The sequence below is a fragment of the Sceloporus undulatus genome, chromosome 2 (genome assembly GCF_019175285.1).
Source record: "Sceloporus undulatus isolate JIND9_A2432 ecotype Alabama chromosome 2, SceUnd_v1.1, whole genome shotgun sequence".
In the NCBI taxonomy this organism is placed as follows: domain Eukaryota; kingdom Metazoa; phylum Chordata; class Lepidosauria; order Squamata; family Phrynosomatidae; genus Sceloporus; species Sceloporus undulatus.
The window spans coordinates 49,033,651-49,058,288 of record NC_056523.1 but is presented as its reverse complement, the minus strand read 5'-3'; the positions used below and the strand labels follow the sequence as shown (position 1 = coordinate 49,058,288).

Genomic DNA, 24,638 nt, shown 5'->3' with positions numbered 1-24,638 from the left:
AAGAAAGAAAGCCTTCCCTCCAGTCCATCCATCTCCACAGGGAGAGTAGCAGGCCCAACTCCATGGGGCCTAGCCCAGAGTAAGGCTGTGAGCCCTCCTCCAGTTCGGTGCTCCCCAAACTGTGCTCTTCAAGGGAATTTGAACTTCAACTCCCTGAATCGCAGACTATTGGCCAACATGGATGAGGCTTCTGGGAGCTGAAGTCCAAAAGGTCTTAAGGAGGGACACAGACTAGTTCAGGGACCACTGCTTCTCCAGTCCATCTGCCTTGGTCGAGGCCTCAGAGGGAGAGAAGACCTGCTGGACTTGATTCCCTTGCCAATTGCCATTCCCTTCTCCTTTTGTGTCAACTCTTTTTAGATTGAAAGCCTGAGGGCAGGGAAATGACTAATTAATGAATTAATCTCTGTAAATTGCCATGTAAATTTATGGCACTATATAAAGAGACATTAATAATAATAATATTGACCCACGGCAATTAAAGTGGTCCCAAACTAGACTATTAGTCCATCTGCCTTGGTCCAGGCCAAGGCCACTGCTCTGGCCAGGCCCCACCTGGAATACTGTGTCCAATTCTGGGCACCATAATTCAAAAAGGACATTGAGAAACTAGTCTGTCCAAAGGACGATGACTAAAATGGTGAAGGGCCTGGAAATCATGTCCTATGAGGAACAACAGCGCTGTGTAAATTTACAGCGCTTCATAAATAAAGGTTAATAATAATAATAATAACTTAGGAAGCTGGGGATGTTTAGCCTGGAGAAGGGAAAGTTAAGCTGTGATATGATAGCCCTGTTTAAATACTTGAAGGGTTGATCAACAACAACAACAACAACAACAACAACAACAATAATAATAGGATTTATTTATATGCTGCCCAATCACTGGGAATCCCGCCAGTTCCCTGCCCTCAGGCTTACAATCTAAAAGACACAACACAAAAGGAGAAGAGAATGGTGAGGAGGGGAGGGGATCAGGTCCAGCATTCTTCTCTCCCTCTGAGGCCTGAACTAAGGCAGATGGACTGGAGGGAGGGCTCTTTTTGTTAATGGAGGCCAGGCCCAATGGTGCTGGGCTTGTCCTTTCACTCCCTGTCATATTGAGGAGAGAGCAAGCTTGTTTTCTGCTGCTCCAGAGACTAGGACCCGGAGCAATGGATGCAAGCTCCAGGCAAAGCAATTCCACCTCAACATCAGGAGGAACTTCCTGAGAGTAAGGGCTGTCTGACAGTGGAACACACTCCTTCCTAGGAGTGTAGTGGAGTCTCCTTCCTTGGGGGTCTTTAAACAGAGGCTGGATGGCCATCTGTCAGGGATGGATGCTTTGATTGAGATTTCCTGCATGGCAGAATGGGGTTTGACTGGATGGCCCTTGAGGTCTCTTCCAACTCTATGATTCTAGGACTCAGAGGGAGAGAAGAACTGCTGGACATGATCCCCTTCCCCACAGCCATTCCCTTCTCCTTTTGTCTCATGTCTTTTTAAGACTGTAAAGCCTGAGGCCGGGGAACTGTTTGAATAACTATCTGTAAGGGGTCAGAAAGCCTTTAGGGCTGAAGAGCGGGATAGAAATACCGTAAATAGATAAACAAATTTCTACAGTGTGGATGCAGCTGCCCTCCCACCTCCCCCCCTCCATGTATACTGATATAATTCATTATTCTAACGTTTTAAAACTTTTTTATTGTTGTTGTGTAGGGATTATATGTATTAAGGGAGGGAGGGATTATTTCGTATTTGTATAATTCTTATTTATTTATTGCTTTGTAAGCTGCCTTGATCCTGATAGAAAGGTTGGATGATAATAATAATAGTAATAATAATAATAGGCACCATAAACTGAGGGGAGTAAAAGAAAATAATAATAACCATACATATAATAATTATATATACATATATAATTCCATAATTATATTTATAATTCTATAATTATTATTATGAATATATATATAATTACTATATATATATTACTATTATTATATAACATATATATTATAATATCATATATATATATATATATATATATATATATATATATATAATCAATCATCAGTAGTATTATTTCCCTCCCCCTGAGGTTGATGGTGCCAACCTCCATTTTGTCAGTGGCGGTGGCCTTGCGCTATCCCCCCCCCCCACCCCCGAGGCCAACCGCCTCTTAGGGCTGGAGCGGGCGGGTGTTGGGCGCGCGCAGCGCGAGGCAAGGCTTGCGTCTGAAGCACCCCAGGTAGCCCCTCCCTCCCTCCCTGCATCTCCAGCCCCGCCCCCTGAGGAGGAGGAGGAGGCGGGGGGGCGAGGGGAAGCGATGGAGGGGGTGGCCTCGTCCTGCGTGACGACGCTGGGAAGAGGAAGCGGGGGCACGCTCCTGGCGAACTCTGACCTTTCAACCGGAGGCCGCTCACCTCTCACCTCCCAACAAATAAACAAACAAACAAACTCTGGCAGCCACTCCGCCGGCTGCGCCCCCCCTTTTATTTTTTCTCCTCCTTCTCTTCAGAGCCGATTAACCCCTCCGTTGCCTCGCCCTCCAGGCCGCGACGTCCCTCCGGCGCCCACTCCTGAGGTAAGCCCCGTCTCTCTCGGTCCAGCGTTGAGGGCGGCGTCCTGCGGGCGGGCGGCTGAGGGAGGCGGGAGGCACGAGCCCCTCGCTGTTTCCCATCGGCTCCGGACGCCGAGCTCCAACCGCCGTCGCCTCCTTCGCGAGCGAGCGAGGCAGAAAGAAAGATGGAGTCTGACTAGCGGGCGGAGGCAGTGGCTTGAACCCGACCCTTTTACCTTTGCCACCGGGAGGGCGGAGGGGAGGGGGCAGCGGAGGGTGTTTTGCATACGGGGCAAACAGACGCCGCCATCTTAGGACAGCCTCTCCTCTTCCCTTCAGCCAACCACTCCGCGGTGACCGAACGCCGCTCTCCTGACACCCGCGGCTCCGGGCGGAGGAGGGCTGAGGAGGACGGAGCGCGGCGGGGCCGGAGGGGAGGGAAGGGAGGAGGCAGGGCGGGGAGGAAATGGCGGCGCTGTCTGGCTTGGCCGCCTGCCAGCGCCGCCATCTTGGCCCTCGCCGGCCGGCCCTCCCTTCTCTCGAGGGGCGGGGCGAAGCAGATGAAGGGTGGCCGTCTCGGCCAATCAGCGCCTCGGAACAGGGGGGCGGAGCGGCCTTTGTCTTTAGCGCTTGGGGGCGGGGCCGGAGGGCTCTGTGGGAATCCTCTGCACAAAAAACCGAAGGACGGTCGGCCTTTCCTGCCCAAGGAGTCAGGCAGTCACTGCTTGGAAACTCATATGTGCGCGCGTGTGTGTATTGCAAGTGTATGGCTATACACTCATCCCTCCGCGTTTGCGGGCTTGATTAATATGTTCTCTCTAGGAACATCTAGGCCCTCCAGTGCAACTCTGTGGTCAACTTTAACTAAAAGCTCCCCTGAAAGACCTAGAGAGAATACTGGGCCTTTATAGCTCCTCCAGCGCAGCTCTGCAGCCAGTGTCTGTCGGACGTTGACCACAGAGTTGCACTGCAGATTCCTAGAGAGGGTCCTCAGGTAAAAATGTGGTGTTTTTGTTATTTGCGGTCCTTCCATATTCACGTAGGTCTTGGGCCCTTAACCCTAGTGAATATGGAGGGACAAGCGTACTTAGGTACATACGTATATATATATATGTATGTGTTTGTACGTATGCGTATGTATGTGAATGTGTTGCAGACTTCTTTTCCCTAGAGAGACCCAGGAGGCATGATAGAAAAGGAAACATAGGCCCGTTACAGACCGCCCAAAAGGGGCGGTCTTGGGCCACTGTCGGTTGCAGCGCGGAGGAGCCGCAGCAGCCAAACCGCGCGACTCCTCCGCGCTGCAAAAAAGGAGTGCAGAAATCGCACTCCTTCCGGCAACCCAGAAGAGCCGCCGCAAGTGCCAAAGCGTGCACTCGTGACGGCTCTTCCGGGTTTAGACATCCGGACACTGTGCGTCCATTACGTCAAGATGGCCGCACCCGTCTGTATAGGGCGCCACCATCTTGCCGTACGGAATACGCACAAGGGGCAAGGCGCATCCGGAAGCACCGCTCCTCGCGCGTATTCCTGGAGCAACGACGGCGCCGCTTAGGCCCGTCTGTAAGAAGCCATAGTTTATTTAACTGCAGCGTCATCCCCAGAAGGAAATACACCCATCCCTCCATATCCTCTAGAGCAGGGGTAGGCAACTTTTTTGAGCCGGGGGCCAGGTTGCTGTCCCTCAGACAACTGGGGGGCCGAAGCCAAAAAGTAAAGAATTAAATAATTTTTTAAAAAATTAAATAAATAAATAAACTGTGACAAATGTAGGACAAAATTTTCATATGAAGTACACTTTTGTAAAAAATGGAGGACACGCAAATGCTGATTTTTTAAAAAAATGTTAATATAAATGCATGTTTCTGAGGCTTCTATAGACAGTTGCCCCCCTTGCCCACCCCTTGCCCGCCTCCTCCTGATAGGCCAAAGGCCCCACACCCTCACGCGAGAGGCCAAAGGCTCCGGCGGAAATCAGCGGCAGGACCGGAAAGCCTTGCCGGGCTGCATCCGGCCCGCGGGCTGCAGGTTGCCTACCCCTGCTCTAGAGTTAGGGGCACAGGATCCCCATGAATATGGAAAGGTGGCAAATAACAAAAACACCATTTTTTTAGCTGAGAGGACACCTCTCTAGGAATCTCTAGGTCCTCCAGGGCAACTCTGTGGTCAGCGTCCAACAGAGACTGAGCATAGAATTGCACTGGAGGACCTACAAAGGCCTAGTGGAGTATTCTCTCTAGGCATCTCTAGGTCTTACAGTGCAACTTTTAGTCAAAGTTGACCACAGAGTTGCACTGGAGGAGGACCTAGAGATTCCTAGAAAGAATATATTAAATCAAATCTGAATAATCAAATCCACAAATATCACATCGCAAATATGGAGGGATAAGTGTACTTTGAACATAGAAAACTACAAATTACATTTCATTGGTTACATATGAATTTAAACATACAGCCCTTCACCCTTATTGGATGGTCATTCATACCTCTGACCTCCATTTCTCTATCCCTCGTGATACCCATCAATCAACCTATTATCTATGTGTTTTTCTTTTCCTGGCTCCAACTGTCCTGTATAACATTCTTTTGTTTTGGGTAATAGCTTAAAGCAGGAACCACTTCAAGGCAACAGCCAAGGATTTGACATGACCTGATGTCCCTCATCCTGGCAACCCTTGCCCTCCATACATTTCAGTACTATTCAAGCATAGTAAAATTCCAATTTAAATCTACCCTCTACAAGTGTATAAGAGTATATGAATATACTTTTGGGTTTGCTATTTTATTTATTTATTTTTTTTGGACTATGTGCCCATTCTAGAAGAGTTTGTTCTTGATGTTTCACCAGCATCTGTGGCTGGCATCCTCAGAGAAGGTCCAAGATTTCTCTGAAGATGCCAGCCACAGATGCTGGCGTAACATCAGGAACAAACTCTTTTAGAACATGGCATCATAACCTAAAAAACCCACAAAAAACCATGGATGCCGGCCATGAAAGCCTTCGACTTCATATATGAATATACATTGAAATAGCAAGTACATTTCTGTACTGCATATCAGTGAACCAAACACTACCAAAGTGGTTTACAATGTGTAAGCCAATTGCCCCCAACAAGCTGGGTACAGTACTCGTTTTACTGATCTACAAAAGGACGCACACATGCATACCAAATGCATCTGCAGAAGTAGACTGAAGTTTATGAAAGCTCATGCTGCCAATTTCCTTCTTTCAGTTAGTCTCAAAGGTGCTACAAGATCTCTACATACTGATTCTACAGACTAATGTGGCTATATCTCTGAATTCTAACACATGTGGAATTCAAAGATATAGCCGTGTTCATCTATAGAATCAGTATGTAGAAAGAATAAGCTTTCATAGACTTAAGTCTACTTCCTCTGATGCATTAGGACACCAAATGCATCTGAGAAAGTACAGTAGACTTAGGTCTAGGAAAGCATGCTGCCAAAATCTTTCTTTCAATTAGTCTCAAAAGTGCTACAAGATCGTTTTACATACCGATACACACACACACACACACATACAGTAGAGTCTTGGTTATCCGAGATTCACTTATCCGACATTCCGGATTATCTGAGTCTCTCCCCCCAGACACACCCCCAAACCTGGCAGCCGCAACAGGCAAGGAGGCAGGGAAAGTGAAGCCGGGAAGGAAAGGCTTCGGCACGGGTCCAGGGGTGGAAAGGCCTGGGAAGGAGAGGCCTGGGCCCAAGCTGAGGCCTCTCCCTCTCGGCTTCACTTTTCAAGGTCGGATAATCCAGAGGATTATCGGGTAACATTTTTAGTTACACGACTATCGGCCCGCCCGATTATGTCGGATAACCAAGACTCTACTTTATGGGAGTGTACGTGTGTGGCACATACACAAAGTGTTGGACTTTGACTCTGGAGACCAGGATTCAAATCTCAGCTTGGCCATGAAACCCACTGGATGACCTTTGACAAGTTACACTCTCTCAGCCTCAGGAAGTCATTGGCAAACTCCCTCTGTACAAATCTTCCCCACCCAAAAACCCATGATAGAGTTGCCTTAGGTTTCCCTTAAGCTATAAAATTAGAAATGACTGGAAGGCACACAACAACAAGTGTGTGTGTGTATGGTTACGACTAGATATTCATGTCAAAGGGAAACATTTACCTTTACGTGTGTGCGTGTGTGTGTGTGTTATGTGGGAGGCAGCATGGTATAGTGGTTTGAGCATTGGACTGTTACTCTGGAGACCAGAGTTTGAATGCTGGCTAGGCCATTTAAATTTACTGGGTGTCCTTGATCAAATCACGCTGTCTCAGCTTCTGAAGAAACTTGCCAAGAAAATCCAATAGAAGACACACAACAACAAATTGTGTGTGTGTGTGTATGTGTGTACATATACACACATAAACATACAGATACACACACACACACACATATATATATATACACACACACACTTGTCCCTCAGCTTTCACAGTCTTGCCATTTGCGTCCCTTGGTCTTTCGTAAACGGCAAGCGCTAAGGGACAAAATGGTGCATGCCCATGGCACACAGCCATGTGCAGGAACGCATGGCCATTCAAGCCAATGGAGCTTGAATATTTGCAATTTTTCATTTTTGTGCGGGAGGCTCCAGAACGGATCCTCTGTGAAAACGGACAGGCAACTGTGTGTGTACGCGTTTCTATATGAATTCCAAAAAGCAAACCTTGACTTTTTGAAGTTGAAGGCTTTCATGGCTGGCATCCATAGTTTTTTTTAGGGTTTTACGGGCTATTTGTTCTAGAACCTTGACTTTGTCATTCTATATAAAGACACCATTTTACTACTACGTTGTATTTAATGGGACTTGAGCATGGGGGATCATGGAACCAAACCCTATTAGATACTGAGGACCCAGATTATATATAATCTACGTGTTTATACATACACTTTGAATTCTTTGTTGTGTGCCACCAAGTAGTTTCTGACTTATGGTGACCCTAAAGCCATATCATGGCATTTTCTTGGCAAGATTTGTTCAAAGGAGGTTCGCCACTGTCTTCCTCTGAGGCTGAGAGAGTGTGACTTGCCCAGTGTGTTTCATGGCCAAACTGGGAATCGAATCCTGGTCTCCAAAATCATAATTCCAGAGTCATAATTCCAACATAATTCCAAAAGTGGTGCTAGTGTTTTTCATCGTCTGGCCCCACAGTAATTTGCAGTTTGACAATTCAATAGAAAGGAATAAGTCTCTTACATTCCAAAGCTGGCTTTATGCTTATCCAAGTTTTGTTCTTGGATACAGCTTTTGTGTACCAAAGATTAAATATCGATCAGAATGGTGACTGCAGTCAATAAATCAGAAGAAGACTAGGAGTGGGAATGGCAACTATGAAAGAACTAGAAAAAAGTCCTGAAGTGTAATGGTATACAGCTGAACACTAAAGTTAAAATCATTCAAGCCATTGTATTCCCTAATACCATGTATGGATGTGAGAGCTGGACGTTAAAGAAAGCAGAAAGGAAGAAAATTCGGAGCTTCTTGTCTTTCCGCCTAAGTCCATCCTTCAACACTCCTTTTTTGTCTCTGTGGACAACACTTCTATTCAACCAGTCCAGCAAGCCCTCAGTCTTGGTTTTATCTTTGATTCTTCTCTGTCGTGTATCCCTCAGATCCAGACCACAGCCAAGGCTTGTAGATTCTTTCTATACAATATTGCCAAAATCCGACCATATCTCTCCGCCTCTACTGCCAAGATCCTGGTCCATGCCCTAGTGATCTCACGACTTGATTACTGTAATGTCCTCCTGGCTGGGCTTCCTTTTTCTCACCTCCGTCCTTTAATCTCTGTTCAGCATTCAGCTGCATGCATTATCACTTCCACCCACTGCTCTGACCACATCTCTCCTGTGTTGGCATCCCTTCACTGGCTCCCCCTCCCTTTCCGCATTCAGTATAAGCTCCTGCTGTCCACGTTTAAAGCCCTCCATGGACTGGCCCCTCCTTACTTATCAGACCTTCTTTCTCCTCACCTTCCCACCAGGGCCCTCTGTTCTGGTAGTCAAGGTCTGCTGTCTCAGCCCAGGATTTCCTCTGCCCCATCCTGGATTCGCCCCTTTTCACTCGCTGCCCCTCACGCCTGGAACCTTCTTTCCTCGCGAGCAAGAGCCATCACTTCTTTAACCAGCTTCAAAACGGAGTTGAAGACCATCCTGTTCAGGGAAGCGTTCCCAGGCATTGCATAACTGTCACTTGCTATTTGATGTTCTTTTGTTGCCTGTTTTATTGAATCATTTCCTGTATTGCCATGTACTTTATATGTATTATGCTACTAGAGAGGTCCCTTCCCCACCCCCACTCCCTTCTCCTTTTGTGTTGTGTCATGTTAGATTGTAAGCCTGAGGGCAGGGAACCGTCCAATTAAAAAGACTGTATGTACAGCGCTGTGTAAATGTACAGGGCTTTATAAATAAAGGTTAATAATAATAATAATAATAATAATAATAATAATAATAATAATAAAATTTGAGAAGTGGTGCTGGAGAAGAATGCTGAGGATTACATGGACAGCCAAAAAGACAATTGGGTCCTAGAACAGATCAAGCCAGAAATCTCACTGGAAGCCAAGATGATCAAATTGAGGCTGCCGTACTTTGGCCACATCACGAGAAGGCAGGATTTACTAGAAAAGACAATAACGCTAGGAAAGGTAGAGGGTAGTAGAAAGAGAGGAAAGCCGCATGGCAGATTAATGGACTTAGTCAGAGAAACCAAGGGCCTGAGCCTGCAGGATCTGAGCAGGGAGGCAGAGGATAGAGGGATTTGGCAGTGTCTCATTCTCAGGGTCACCATGAGTCAGGAGTGACTCAAAGACAGCTAACAACAACAAACATTTTCAAGAGCCAGAGGAGATGTTGTTAGCAAAAGAAGGTGAAATGACATTGGCAACACTATTCATGCTTTGCACACACATTCATGATCTCACATGGCTTTGTGGAATAAGGAGATCTGGCTGAAGGCAGGTGCAGGGCAAACATTGCCCCCAAAAGTGGGGAGATTTCTTCCTTCTTTCTCAACCTTGATTCTTGAAGTATATGCCCTCACTTGGTGAGCCTTTGCACTTTTAAGTGTTTAAGCTGCTTTATTGAAAGGTGTTGGGAGAAGAGAAAGAGTAAGCAAACGAAACCAAACCTGGGCTTAAGCAGCCAATGCGGCAGCTACAGTTGCTCACAGTAGCTGGTATCTTGATTGGCCAGTACTCTTCCTCTTCCCTGTACTCCTAGCCACACACACACCCATTTGGGGGCCTAGGTAAGTAGCATGAATTGAACCATTAATAAACATTGACAGTGGCTCTCAATTTGTGGCCCTCCAAATAGTTTGAACGATGGTTCTCATAATCCCCAATCATTGGGCATGGAGTCTCCTGCTCTATAATGTAGGTTCGTGATGATATGTCATTGCTCTCAAGGATGAATGGAAGGGTGGAATAAGAGTTTGTTGGAAATATTTGGCAACATACTTGTGGTTCACTTATCCTTCCTCCTGCACTAGCTCCCACTAAGCAAAAAGAACCAGTAATTCTTCCCTTCACTCACTTGTCTAGGCTTTCTTTCTGGATAATGAGACAGTAGGAGTTGGATTCAGGTTCTCTAAAGGACTGGCTATTCCCAGGCTTGCTCTGCTCAGATAGCTGGTCATAATGCTCTTAGTTGCAGGAAGAAATGTTAGCAAGAAGGGAAGGTGGTTTTTTGAGGATGTGGTTGCTTTAGTCTGTTGTTTATTCACCCTTTTGGTCTCTATGGGCAGTAGTAGGAAAGATTTGGCCTAATTTGTTGCAACAAGTGCTACCTTGCTTGTTTATAGTGTGGAGAGCCCCAGAGGACCTCTGAACTGCATCACTAAGGATGTGTGAGAAAGCACCACTTACTCTTTAAGCCTGCTTTTTTCAGAAGAAAAAAAGACAGGCTGACTGAGCATGAGGAGTTGGCAACTGCTTGTGCCAAGTTGCTCCCTCTCTCCCTTTCTTTGGGCCAAGAAAGTGTAAGCAAAAAAAGCCCAGGGTATTTTCTCTCTCAGTACCAACCATTGCACCATCTGATGTTGCTTACTAGTGAGAAGGAAGTAGCAACTGCATACCACCACCTGGTCTCTTGAATTTTGGGAGAAGGGGGCAAATAAAAGTGCTCCTACCATTGTCAAAGACAGTACAGTTGTCCCTCCATATTCGCTAGGGTTAGGGGAACAAGACCCCCGTGAATATGGAAAAACTGCAAATAAAAAAAGCACTGTTTTACCTGAGAGGACACCTCTCTAGGAATCTCTAGGTCCTCCAGTGCAACTCTGTGGTCAATGTCCAACATACACTGACCAAGAATGGCACTGGAGTAGCTACAAATGGTCTTTCAGTGCAACTTTTAGTTAAAGTTGACACAGAGTTCACTGGAGGACCTAGATCATAGAGATAACATATTAATGAAATCCGTGAATAATCAATCCGAAAATATAAGGGATGACTGTATAGCAAAATGGACAGGGGCTTAAATTTCCCAGAGGGCTGCTCTAGAGTGGTGATGAAAATTGCTGTGCCTCAGCAGTAATTGGTCATGATCTCAATGCTTTGGCAGTTGCTTACTGGTGTCAAGCTGTTATAGATAACTCTCAATTTAATAATAAAAACACGGGAACTCTTAGGAACCTGGGGCCTTCTCTCACAAAGCCACAGGTCCAGGATGAAACCAGGAAATCAGCTAAGGACCGAGAATGCTGGAAATTCAATTTATTTTCCAGTTGTTGCCAAAGGAAACATGATCTCAGTGGAATCCATGTTCCAAAAAACCCGAGACCCTGAAGAGGACAAAATGGCCTAACTTTATAGTCAATTACACAAAGGAGCTGGCACTGTATGTGGTGAATAAGTACAGTAGCATCCCTAAGACTGATGGGGGGGGGGGGGGAGGAAACTGTCTTGCCCTCCCTCCCAGCGCCCAAACTGGTGCAGCTTTCTTGCCACCTGGAAAGGCCTTCAGGGTCCGGCATGGCTGCACTTGTGCCAGACCCTGAAGGCAAACCTTCCACCCAGAAAGGCCTTCAGGGTCCAATGTTGCTGCAGACATGCTGGGCTTTGAAGGCAAACTGGGTTAGGATCTTCATTCAGGAATGTTTTCCAGAACACTTTGGAATGCAGAAGGGTAAAGTAGCTGATCTTTAGCAGGCAGGTTGGTTTGGAAAGATTCCTTGAGGTAGAATGTTAGGCAAATGTTGCCATTGTGTTTGTCATAGGAACATACATTGTATGTGTCATGGTGGTATCTTAAAATACAGAGTTCTGCTTTCTGCCTGACTCAGTGCAATGGAAGGAATTATAATGTACTTTTGTAATATAAGTGAAATCCTAAAACTTTTCTAGGCATGATTAAGGTCATGACTTATAAAACCTTACTTAGGAATCATCTCTATGATTCTTTAACCAGTTTCAACACTGAGTTGAAGACCATCCTGTTCAGAGAAGTGTTCCCAGGCATTGCGTGACTATTATTTGTTATTTGACTTTTTAATTTGTTGCCTGCTTTACTTTATTGAACCCTTTCCTGTATTGTTATGTATTATTTATACGTAGTATGCTATTATTTCTTAGATTGCACGCCATGGGCAAGTTTACTTTATCTATTTTATTGTTTGTATGTACAGCACTGTATAAATTACATAAATAAAGCATAATCATAATAATAATAAAGTGATGACTCAGGCTTGTGGGGGAAGGAGATTTCAGGAATGAGGGGCAGCAAGTGAAAAGGGATGAATCCGGGATAGGGCAGTGAAAATCCTAGGCTGAGACAGCAGATCTTGACTACTAGAACGGAGGGCACAAGTGGGAAGGTGAGGAGAAAAAAGGCTTGATAAATAAGGAGGGGCCAGCCCATGGAGGCTGGCCGCTTTGATCAAAAATTGGAAAAGCGGGATATAAATAAAATTATTATTATTATTAAAAGCCATAAGTAGGAAACAAGGAATCACGCAGCCACACACTCTCTGCCTCAGAGGAAGGCAATAGCAAACCTCCTCTGGAGCAATCTTGCCAAGAAGACCCCATGAAAACCCCTAGAAAAATATGGGACATGACAAAATAGAAGCTAAAAACACTCATATAAATCTAAATTCATGCTTCTTAGCCATGCTCAAAAAGGGAGGGCCTTTTGAAATTCCTCCTGGACAGAAGTATGAAATGGAGGGCATATTCTGGAAAAAGGAGGATGTCTGGTAACCCTGGCTCGAAATGGAGGATGTTATAGAATTCTTCCTGATAAGAAAGAGGTGGAAATGTCCTGGAAAAGGAGGATGGCTGGTCACCCTGACCGAGTCCTTCCTCTTACCTTCCAGTGAGTACAACCCCAGGGTTGCAAAATCCTTCCTTTAGAGGGCGGGTTAGGGAAGCCAGGCCCTTTTTCTCCTCCTGTCGGAGTCCACTGGATGACCTTGGGCAAGTCACAGTCTCTCAGCCTCAGAGGAAGGCAGTGACAATCCTCTGAACAAACATTTCCAAGAAAACCTCATGATTAGTTCATCTTAAGGTTGCCATAACTTGGAAACGATTGGAAGGCACATAATAGCAAAAAATTACAGTTTCCAGAATCCTATAGCAGAAAATATCATAGGAAAACAGAGCTAGAATCAGAAGAAGGGGTGAAGATAAGAGGAAAGAATATTACAGCCTATGGTATGTGGATGATACCATCATAATGGCAGAAGACATCACAGACTTGGAACGGTTACTAAGGAAGGTCATAAGGAAAACAAAAATAATGACCAGAGAAGAAATACATAAATTCAATCTATACATTGAAGAAATTGAAATAGCTAAAGAATTTCTCTACCTAGGATCAAATATTGATCAGAATGGTGACTGCAGTCAGGAAATGCAGATATGGGAAGGGCAGCTATGAAAGAACTAGAAAAGCCATTGCAGAGTAAAACAAAAGTTAGAATCATCCATGCCATGGTATTCCCCATCATCATGTATGGATATGAGAGCAGAACAGTAAAGGAAGCAGACAGAAGGAAAATCAACTCATTTGCAATGTAATGCTGAAGAAGAGTGCTTAAGATGCTGTGGACAGCCAAAAAGACAAACAAATGGGGTTGGGAACAGATAAAGCCAGAGATCTCCTTAGAAGCCAAAATGATTAAATTAAGGCTGACGTACTTTGGCCATATAATGAGAAGACATGGATCACTGGAAAAGATAATGCTAGGAAAGGTAGAGCGTAGAAGAAAGAGGGGAGGATTGCAAAGTGCTGTGTCCCTCTGGCTTTCTATTAACAAACCTTGGCAAACTATGTGCTAGAGTGATGGCACATGTGCCCACAGAGAGGGCTCTGAGTGCCACCTCTGGCACGCGTGCCATAGGTTTGCCATCACTGATATAGAGCCTCTATACCATTTGGACTTTTCCTTCAAACTCTTTGATTCTGTCTCATTGTGGCTGTTAAGAATTTGTCCCAGTTCAAAACTGCTTCTGTGATAATTGATTAGGCTATCACTATGGCTACAGAACAGAAAATGAATTTTACATTTTACAGAAACTAAACAGGCCTGAAACACACGGCCAAATTGCATTGATTCTAGCTGCATTCGGGGCATAGCATTCAGATGACATACATTCCAAATGTGGCATTGCTGATGCCATATCATCCAAGAAGTACCGGGCCAAGGAGGAACTGATGGGATCTGCTCTTTCCGGTGGGCCGGTTCAGGACTGAGATAGTGGCCCAGACTGGGGCTGCATGCGTGCGGTTGTTGTGGCCATGGTGGGGCCGCATGCTACTCTTTCAGGCCTATCTGTTTCGGACCTTGGTGCAGAATATATTAGTGTACATCACACATTTCTTTGGTGACTTTGTAGAAGAAGGTCACTTGGAGGGCTGCCTTGGATCTATGATTTAAATGACAGCCACTCGTATCCCAGAGTCCTGAAGCTTTAAGAAAACTAACCCTACATCATATGAAAACCAGAAAAATCCTATTTTTTGGATTCTGCTCACTCCAATGACAAGTTACAGAGCTGAATGCAGTCTTGTTTTCTTCAGATTTTTCTCTAGCACACAAAGTGAAAACAGTTGCTGTAAGCTCCCCTGGAGGGAGCCCCTAATTTCAAGAAGTAAGTCAACCTTACAGAGAAACAATTCTTAAAGAGAGAATAGCAGGGTGTTTTGGGGAGGGAACACTGAGGGCAGGCCATTCCATCTCCTGCTATGACTTGGATTCTCCAGCCAGGCTATCACAACAGCTATCATAGTGCTTGAGGGCACAGTTAGCAGGGAGGGCAAATTCTCCCTTCCATTGCCATTCAGTCATCCTTCAGTATGAGAACTTTTGTCAGCACAATGTGTACTTACAAGTCCTCTCTATGTATTCAATACAAGTGTGCATAGAATAAATTACATGCATCCTTTGGTATTCTTGGAAGGGTTCAACTACAGTAGCTATCTTAAATTTTGTATGTATAGTCTTGATCATTTAGTATATTTCTGATTAATAGTTCCTGATTGACTTTACTATATAATAGTGTTAATGGACCATACACTTTGATTGATCATTACAGGGAAGCTTAGCTGTGCTTTCCCTAGTTCCAGGGTTGGCAAGCCTTCCCTTTCCTAGGTCCATGAATCTTAAAATCATTGAAGTCCAATCAGTTCACAGGTCTCTCACCATCAGCTGTAAGTCTTTTAGCACAAAATCAGTTTACCGTATATACTCGACTATAAGTTGACCTCATATATAAGTTGAGGGCAGATTTTGGGGCCAAAATTATGGATTTTGATATGACTCATGGATAAGTTGAGGGTAAAACTTAGATATAATGAAGGAGGTAAAGAATGAAGCAAAGGAAAACAATGCCAAAGAACTTATAAAGTTACAGCAGGCATAACTATTTGTACTCTTACTAAAGGCTAGATGGATGAGAGAACAGAAGGGGGTCAGGTCAGGTGCTTCTAGGCAGATTAACTTCTTGCCTTTCACCAGGAGATGGTATATATGAGTTAAAGTACAGTACTTACATTGACCTATGGATAAGTTGACTCAGGTTTTTTGGATCAATTTTTAACCTAAATTTCTAGACTTATACATGAGTATATACAGTAATACAACTTTCTCTCCACAGCACTGTGCAGGACCAAGAAGTATTTGGTTCTCTGTCAAAGTAAATACAGAAACTAGGAAGCACAGAACTTCTTTGGCTTTGAAAGTTTAAGAGACTGACAATAAGTACTACTTGCTGTTTCTTTTCTGAGCTGGCCAGACGAATATTGTACAATAATCTTAATTTCATAGTATTGAGAAGGATTTCCTTATTTCATTAATCTGATACAAATAATCACTGTTTTGTGGACTAGATTATTAGTTGAAAAAAATATGTTTAGAAGCCCAGCATGTTGGCTGAGAAGAGCTTTTCACTTTGAACTTGGATGAGTGATATTTTGAAGCAGTGAGAATCTGTCTTGCTATATCTGAGTGTCTCCCAAGTGGACTAAAGTGTGGCATTTATCTTTGCAATATCTTTATATAGTAGTGGATTTGATAGAAAGGCAGGGACTCAGTATTCTCCCTGGCATAATTATACACATCCCTGCAATATGTGCAGAACTAAGGAAAGAGAAGGCGTTCTCAGGTTGTACAAACACAACTTGTAACACCAGAGTCCTAGTCCAATTGGGAAACTCGTGACTGCATTTGTGGAACCTGATACCTGTTGTACTAAACAAACTGTGCTTTTTATAGTGGTAGAATTCAAAGATACAGCTATGTTAGTCTGTAGAATCAGTATGTAGAGAGATCTTGTAGCACGTTTGAGACTAACTGAAAGAAAGAAGTTGGCAGCATGAGCTTTCGTAGACTAAAGTCTACTTCCTCAGATGCGTTTGGAGTCCAAATGCACTTGAGGAAGTAGACTTCAATCTACAAAAGCTCATACTGCCAACTTCTTTCTTTCAGTTCGTCTCACAGGTGCTACAAGATCTCTCTACATACTAAGCAAATTATGTTATAGGGATTTATTTCTATTAAAGACACAAATATTTAGTTGTAACATAGTATCACCATTTTCTAGTAAAATATTTCAAGCACTGCACTTTACTGGCATAGAGCTGTATTTTTAATTGTTCTGGGTAGTAAAAATGAAAAAAGGGTCTAATTTTTCTGTGCCTGAGAGATGTTATTGGCATCCCTCCAAACAGGTTCTCTAATGATCTTCCTTCACCATGACAACCAATATGGAGGTGCTGGCTCAGCAGATAGTGGAGACACAGCAGGTGGCTGAGGTGAGTGATGGATGATATTACAGTCACTCTCAGTTGGTTTGTAAAAAGAAAAAAAACTGGCCATTGTTTCCAACTGATTGTTTCTAAAGTGGAAATTATTCATAATAAAATGATGGTTGTATCTGAAAATATAAAACCATATTTTCCAATCATACTTTGTATTGAATTTATTTGTTTCTTAATAGTTAAATGACCATCAGGAGAATAGTGTTCTGAACCTTTTAATGATGGCATTTTATAAATGCTGGGTGGAAAAAGATCGAGGGCACACTTCATTCTTTAGACATGCCTGCACATTCATACCAGATGCCTAGATGAGGGTCCAGGTGAGATTGTTTAGGGGCTGCAGACTCTTTCCTAACAGAAGTTTCTGGTGGTTTTAGTTCCCAGACACAGAACTATACAAGGAGGTATTCACTGTCTCCTATAAAGTGTGTCCGTGGTTTTCAGATTAGGATGCCTTTATACCTAGGTCTTGGGAAACTTTTGAAAACTCACTTTTTTAACCACAAGTGCTCCAAGTAACATGTTAATGCTACAAATAAATATTTATAAAACTCACTGAAAGGTTAAGAAATAACTTACAATGTGAAATAATTTTCACAAAATGTGCACAGAATCTGTTTGTATCCTTACCAAATTAGCTAGAAAATGTAACTAGTAAATGTTATTCACTAAATGACAAAAATGACTGGCTAGGACTATATAGTGGCAAATCAATTGGACAGGGAATTGTCTTGGTGAGAGTGCACTGTTGTGGAATTAATGTATTAGAGCCCACAGCAAAGATAGTTGGTAAAGCTTGTGAATAACCTTTGGGTTTTACAGAATATATGTTATATAAGTTAATATAGGTTATAGTTGATGTTCAGTCTTGCTTTGTCAATCCACTAAACAGATCTCAGAATGATTTTGGAAACTCAGTTTTTAGTCATGATCAGGGGCTCAAGCCACTTACAGTTCTCATAAAAAGGAGGACGGGATGGGGAAGATAAAAAGGAGTGCAACAGAACCTTTTAAGACTAGCTGGTTTTTAGTTTAGCATAGCAATAGCAATAACAGGTACATTTCTATACCACTTATCAGTGCACTTAAGCACTGCCTACGCTGTTTACAATGTGTAAGCTAATTGCCCCCAACAAGCTGGGTACTCATTTAGTGACCTACAGAAGGATGCAAGGCTGAGTCAACCCTGGAGCCCTGCCTGGGATCGAACTGATAACCTTGTGGCTGTGAGAGGCTGCGTGAGTTTTTGTGTATACAAACCCACTTGTATATATCAGTACAGAATGATATATGTTTATCAATATGTCTCTGGCTGAGAACTTGATGTTTCAGATTTATTTTATTTATAATAATAATAATAATAATAATAATAGAATTTCTTTATATGCCGCCCAATCACTGGGAATTTATTTATTGTTTTAAAAATTTGTATTGTGCTATAGCACCTTACAACGTACCAAAGGGGCTAACAAAAAATCAAACAAACCAGAATGGCCACAAGCCATAGGATTTATGGCACAACAGTACACAATATGTATTAAATAAATCACATGTAATGTAACTATATGGAAACAAAAAAGCAAGATATAGTATTAAAAGATAATGGAAACAATATACTGAAGAACTATATAAAAAGAATGACAGATTCATTCCAGGAAAAACTATTTGAAGATGAGCCCACAATTTTAGAAAGTGAAGTGTAAGCTGCACTCAAAGCACTCAGGAGAAATAAATGACCAGGAACAGATGGCACAACATTAGAGCTGCTTCAAGCAGCAAATTCTTACTAAAATCCATCAGCACATGTGTAAAAATAAAAAATTGCCCACAGATTGGAAATGCTCAATATATATTTCAGTCCACAGAAAGGGGACATCAAATATTGCAGTAACCACAGAACCAGTTGCTTCAGTCTTCCATGCAAGCAAAGTGATGTTCAAAATTCCACAACAGAAACTTTTACAGTATAGGGAATGACAAGTGTTGATGTCCAAGCTGGGTTCAGAAGAAGAAGAGGCACAAGGGATCATATGGCAAACGTAATGGAGCACACTAAAGAATTTCGGGGGGGGGGGGGAGATCATCCTGTGCTTTATAAATTATAGCAAAGCCTTTGTATAGATAAAAACTATGGATTGCTCTTAAATAAATGGATGTACCACAACATTTGATTTTCCCGATGCATAACCTGTACTCAGGACAAGAAGCTACTGTTAGAACGGAATACAGGGAAACTTAGTGGTTTCCAATTGACAAGGGGGTTGGCAAAGTTGTATTTTATCACACTTTGTATTAAACTTGCATGCTGAATGTAAAAAGCTGCCTAGGCTGGATTATGTGTGTGTGTTTGTGGAGGGGGGGGGGGTAGAGGTGATTCTCTTCTCAACTTGATGTTAAAACTTTTTCTCTCCATCCTCTTCTTCCTCGGGATCTCTCTGCCCACCAAACACACTTCCTTCCCGATCCAATGTGAAAACCTTCTCTCCCCACCAAACATCCCATTTAACTCCACTTCCTTCTCTTCCCAAACTGATGTTAAAACCTTCTCCTCCAGCACCAAGGAAGCGGTGTTAAGTGGTCGGGAGAGATCGAGAGATGGAGATGCCGCTACATTTTACCCGTGACTTATCCACAGGTCACACCAAAATCCATGAATTTGGCCCTAAAACCTTCCCTTGACATATACACAAGATTGACTTGTACACAAGTATATAGGTAAACCCTTTCCTGACTGTTTCCCACCTTTTCACCCTTCCTATCACAAAGTCTTTTCAAACCACTTTACCACCAATCCACATCAGGGAGGAGCAGCAGAAGGAGTGGGACAAGGGGGGAGTATCAGCAGCAAAGGGGTTTAAATTCTGTTAGAGATGTCCTTTGTGGCTGAGAGTATGGCAGGAGTGTAAATTCTGACAGAGGCTTCCTTGTGTGAAGGTGGGAAAGCAGGAGTTTAAATTTAGCAGAGGCTTCCTTGTAAGAAAGTGGGAAACAGAGTGAGGCAGAAGTGTAAATTCTGGCATAGACTTTCTTGTGAGAAAGTGGGAAAGCATTAAAATCTGGCAGAGGCTTTCTTGTGAAAGGAAATAGAGGGAGACAGGGGCTTAGATTTTGGCAGCGGCTTTGTCATGTGAAGGTGGGAAAGAGAGTGAGGAAGAGGTTTAAATTCTGTCTGTGGCTTTGTGGTGGGATTGACTTCCATGGGGAAAGGAGACATTGGTTTGCCCAATTCTTGCCTCAGCCATTTCAAGTTCTGGTTGTTGAAATCTGCAGATATTGAACTTGTAGATACTGAGTACAGTTGGCCCTCCGTTTTCATGGGGGATCCGTTCCACCCCTGCCCCCCCCCCACGAAAACAAAGGCTCATGCATATTCAAGCCCCATAGGTTTGAATTGGGCATGCGCCCATGCATGCAGCCCATTGAAAATAGCGGGCATCACCGCTCCTCAGATATTGAAGGTCACAGATTTCATATCTGTGAGTTAGGAGGGGCGACTGTATTACCATGTAATACTACGTAACTTTTGAAAAGGGTTATTTTGGGTCATTTTGAAGTACATTTTTAAAAAATTATAAGGTAGCTGAAAAGCAAATGGAAAAAGCAACACTCTTTTCCACCATTAATAACAATAATAAGGTGCTTTTTAACAATAATTAAGTTTTGTGCAATGTTACTTGTAGGTCACCTGCTTTGTCTAATAATTTGTTGCTTTCATGGCTTTGGTACTAGATGTATTAGATGAACATGGAGGTGTTGTTCAACTTGGCTCAAAACTAACATTTTGTTCGAAAAGAATGATCTAAACAAACAACTGTTATACAAAGCGTGAAAGCAGTTTATTTGATCATGCCATCTTTCATTCAACACTATAAATATTGTAATTTAGCATACTGGCATGATAATATACTGGATCCTTGTTATCCACTGGGATTTGGTTCCAGGATCCCCTGTGGTTAACAAAATCCATGGGTGCTCAAATCCCATTAATATAATCACATAGCAAAATGGTGTCTCTTATATAAAATGGAAAATCAAGGTTTGTTATTTGGAATTTATACTTTTTTTTTAATATTTTCAAGCTGTGGATGCTTGAATCCATGGATAAAAAAATCTGTGGATAAGGAGAGCCGACTGTATAGAGTAGCCTATTTATGTTAATCCTTTTTCTGGAGAATGGTGACCCAGATCTATATGTACATTATGCAATAATAATTTAATTTAGGTAATTTTTTATCATAGAATTTATTGATGATGTCAACATTTTACTTTCCATCAGCATGACTGGAATTTTCTCTTTTAGTAACTTTTTTCTGATTCTTGAAATGCTGGTATGTTATATTAATTTACAAGATACAGTGGGCCCTTACTATCTTCTGGGGTTTGCTTCCAGGACCCCCTGTGGATACCAAAATCCATGAATGTTACATTCTGATTAAACACAGTGACAAAGCAAAATGGTGTCCCTTATATAAAATAGCAAAATCAAAGTTTGCGTTTGAGAATTTATATATTTTTTGAATATTTTCAGACTGTAGGTGCTTGAATCCATGGATAAAAAATCCATGGATGCAGAGGCCCAACTGACTTCAGTGGTGTTCTCCAGAGAATTATAATGGTGGTTTACAGCTTTCTAACACATGCCATAAAACTAGCGCATATGTATTATTATGGACAATACAACTGATTATACTGCATCTTAATCAAGAGTTGTGTGCCAGTTAAGTGGAGCTTGTAGTTTTGTGGGGTGGTTATTGATATTGGGTTGATGAACTGTAAGATGAAAGATGCTCCATAGATAGTTTCCTTTTCAGTCATCAGAAAATTATTCAAGAGCTAAACATATTATTTTCTCATGAATTTTTCTATATTGCAGTTTCTTGCAGTTATAGTTGTGTGCAGGGGATACAAAAGAGAAAAGCTTTGTAACCTGGTACATCTCCCCCAATGAAATTAATTGTATTATTAGACAAACTGCTTCAGCAGCTGGCAAAACAGCAGGAACACGTCAATTCTGCTTCCTTGGTTACAGGGAGTGATAGTGTACTTGACCTTCAGAGGAACAGGGTCATAGAGAGGGCATTTTTAAACAATTCTATCTGGTTTTGTGATTGGAATCTGTATAAATGGAGTTCGGATACAAACGTTTGGGAGTAGACTAATACTGACCTCTTCATTTTTCTTGGATTGTTTTGGCCAAAGATCTTTGCTGAGGAAAAATGTAAATAAAGCTGCAGAAGGATTTGACACTGTAAGTATTAGAGTCTGTACAGTCTCAAGGCTCCAGGAAGCAAATGATTCAGAGGTTATTGAAGATGTGGTTTTACTATATATATGTATTTCAGTGGAATATGTAGTCAAAGCACTTTGCGTAAGGGTCATTTTAATAATCATTTCTTAGTTAATTAATTTCACAGCATTTTTAGGTAACAATAGATTATTAACAGGATTTTCATGTTAAGTAGATTTAAAATTAAGAATACTGTATTTTCTCACTAGAGGCCATTTATTATCTGTAGACTGATTTCTAATTAACAGTTTTAATTATAATTAGCAGTATTTGGTCTTTTAAAAATATATTCAGATTCTTCATGATTAGCAGTATTTGCTAACACAGAATTTTTTTACAGCGTGTAGCAGCTTTTATAACAATTGCAGCAAGCATTGGTTCCCATTTTCTGATAAACTATGATGCACTGTCTTTTATTCAGCAAACATAGAATAATTACAGGTTATCACTGCATTGCTTAAAAATAAATTAGATACCTCGTGAACTCTTCCTCCCTGTTGCCAAATGCTATAGTTTCATCTTTCTCTAACCTGAGTAAAGGTGAGATGCAAAGATAAATTGATCAGTACTAATTATAAGTATTTATAAAACTATACTTGCATAAGATGTCAGCATAGAATTTATAGTTTTAACATTAGAATTAAGCATGACAATTGAGACCATGTATAGTAAAATTGTGTAATGCAATGTTGTCATTTTAGTGCTTTATATCAGTTTTCAAAATACAATGTTAGCTGTATAAAACTACTTGCTCTGTGCTTTTGAACTCTGAGTACGTAATCTTCCCTTCTAGAAGATAATAGAATTTCACTATGTCGGATATGATATAATGTGTTTGTTTATGCAGCAGATCTGCATCTATGCAGCTAATACAGATATGTGTAGATAGTGTGTACCTAACTAAGGAATTGCAAATAAACTGTGTGTTCTCTTTAATGCCTTTTAATATAGTTTAAATATGTCACTGTGCTGTGGATGGTGTTGTTTTCTGTGATGCTTTTTATCTGCTTAATAATAATAATAATAATAATAAATTGTATCCCGCCTCTCCCTGTATTGGATTGAGGCAGGTAACAACAAACAAGAGGACAATAAAAATGCTACACATAGCAAAACATCCTAAAACTGAAAAGACTACAGGTGGCATGTCATGGGATAGCCAGGACCAAGCCAAACTTACAGTAGATCTGCTTTGTTATTTTATCACCAACTGTAGCCAATGCAAAATAGCAGCTGAATGGGATGGGCATACGCTAAGAATTAAGAAACTTTCTGAGCTCAGGTCAGGAATTTGTTATCTGTATCGGCACTAATAATCTTTCTTGGATGAGCACTTGAAAAAGGTGAGTAGGTTTGAATGTGTCAAAGAGTCAGTGGGGTGAAGCAGACCAGCAGCTTGGAGGGGCCTCCAGCACTTCCTGATCAGCCCCCGATTGGTGCAGGACCATGGTGACAGGATTCCACAATCCCAGAGCTGGCTGCTGCCACGGCCCTCAATGGACTGCAAGCAAGGAGCATTTTTTATGCGTTGTTTTTTCTTTTTTTCTTTTTGGCCAGCTTTGGGCCAGCTTCAGCAGCCACGCAGCAACTTCCAGCCACTCCGGGAGTGTGCATCACCTGCACACCCTGCCTCCGAAGCAGCTGGATGACTCTCTTTCCTGCCCATGTTTCAGGCATAAGATTAAGACTAGGCTAGACTCTACCAAGTGTCTAGACTCCTACCAGGATCACTGGTACAGAAAGCTCAGAATAGAGACGCCAGACTAAGATGCAGCCATCCTCTTCATGGAGTAACACCCTTATCAGCAGAGGTGAGGATCATGGAGAATGTAAAGTGGAAGTAAACAAAATTTGGCTACCAGTCCTGAAGAATAGCAAAATAAGGACTCAGCAAATGCAAATAGGAAACCATTCAGAGTCAGGGGCTTTCCCAGCAGATAATTGATCACCAATTAGCAGACATTAATCCTTGTTTGCATTAGCCTCCCAGACTGAAGACAGCCAACAACACAGAACAATACACATGCAAATCGCTCCTGCATTCCCAGGCTCACACAGTATATATACACCCAATTTTTCCAGGCAAAGCATTCTCTGAAGATGCCAGACACAGATGCTGGCAAAACGTCGTAAAGAAACTCTGCTAGAACATGGCCACATAGCCCGAGAAACCCACAAAAAACTATGATAATGGAGAAGCTCCAGAAGCTTACAGAACAGTGGCAGTAGTAGATTTTGAGTGACAGCGGTGGAGGATAGAGAGAGTTGCAGTGGCACTTTTGCTCACTCTTGTTGGTCCTGTGCAGAAAAGGGCACTTCTGAACTCTATGAAAAATTCCAAAAGAAGCAACAGATAGTGTTCGAAAATGAAACTCCCAGGTCAGAAGACAGACTGCCACTTACTACGGAAGAACAATGAACAAGTACAAAGTGCACTGTTTCACATGGTGCCAGTGGACATAAGTTGAAAGGACAGTCAGCTACTGAGGTCTGAAACACGTATAATAGGATC

General features: G+C 42.4%; 1 protein-coding gene across 1 annotated transcript in view; it reads left to right on the top strand.

Annotated features, from left to right (window-relative positions):
• Nucleotides 1-2,441: 2,441 nt before the first annotated feature.
• NR2C2 (nuclear receptor subfamily 2 group C member 2) overlaps nucleotides 2,442-24,638 on the top strand; it is a 71,366-nt gene continuing 49,169 nt past the window's right edge. The window contains 2 exon segments of the mRNA XM_042451486.1: nucleotides 2,442-2,563; nucleotides 16,750-16,833. Coding sequence (XP_042307420.1) covers nucleotides 16,774-16,833 — 60 coding nt within the window. The 5' untranslated portion in view covers nucleotides 2,442-2,563; nucleotides 16,750-16,773.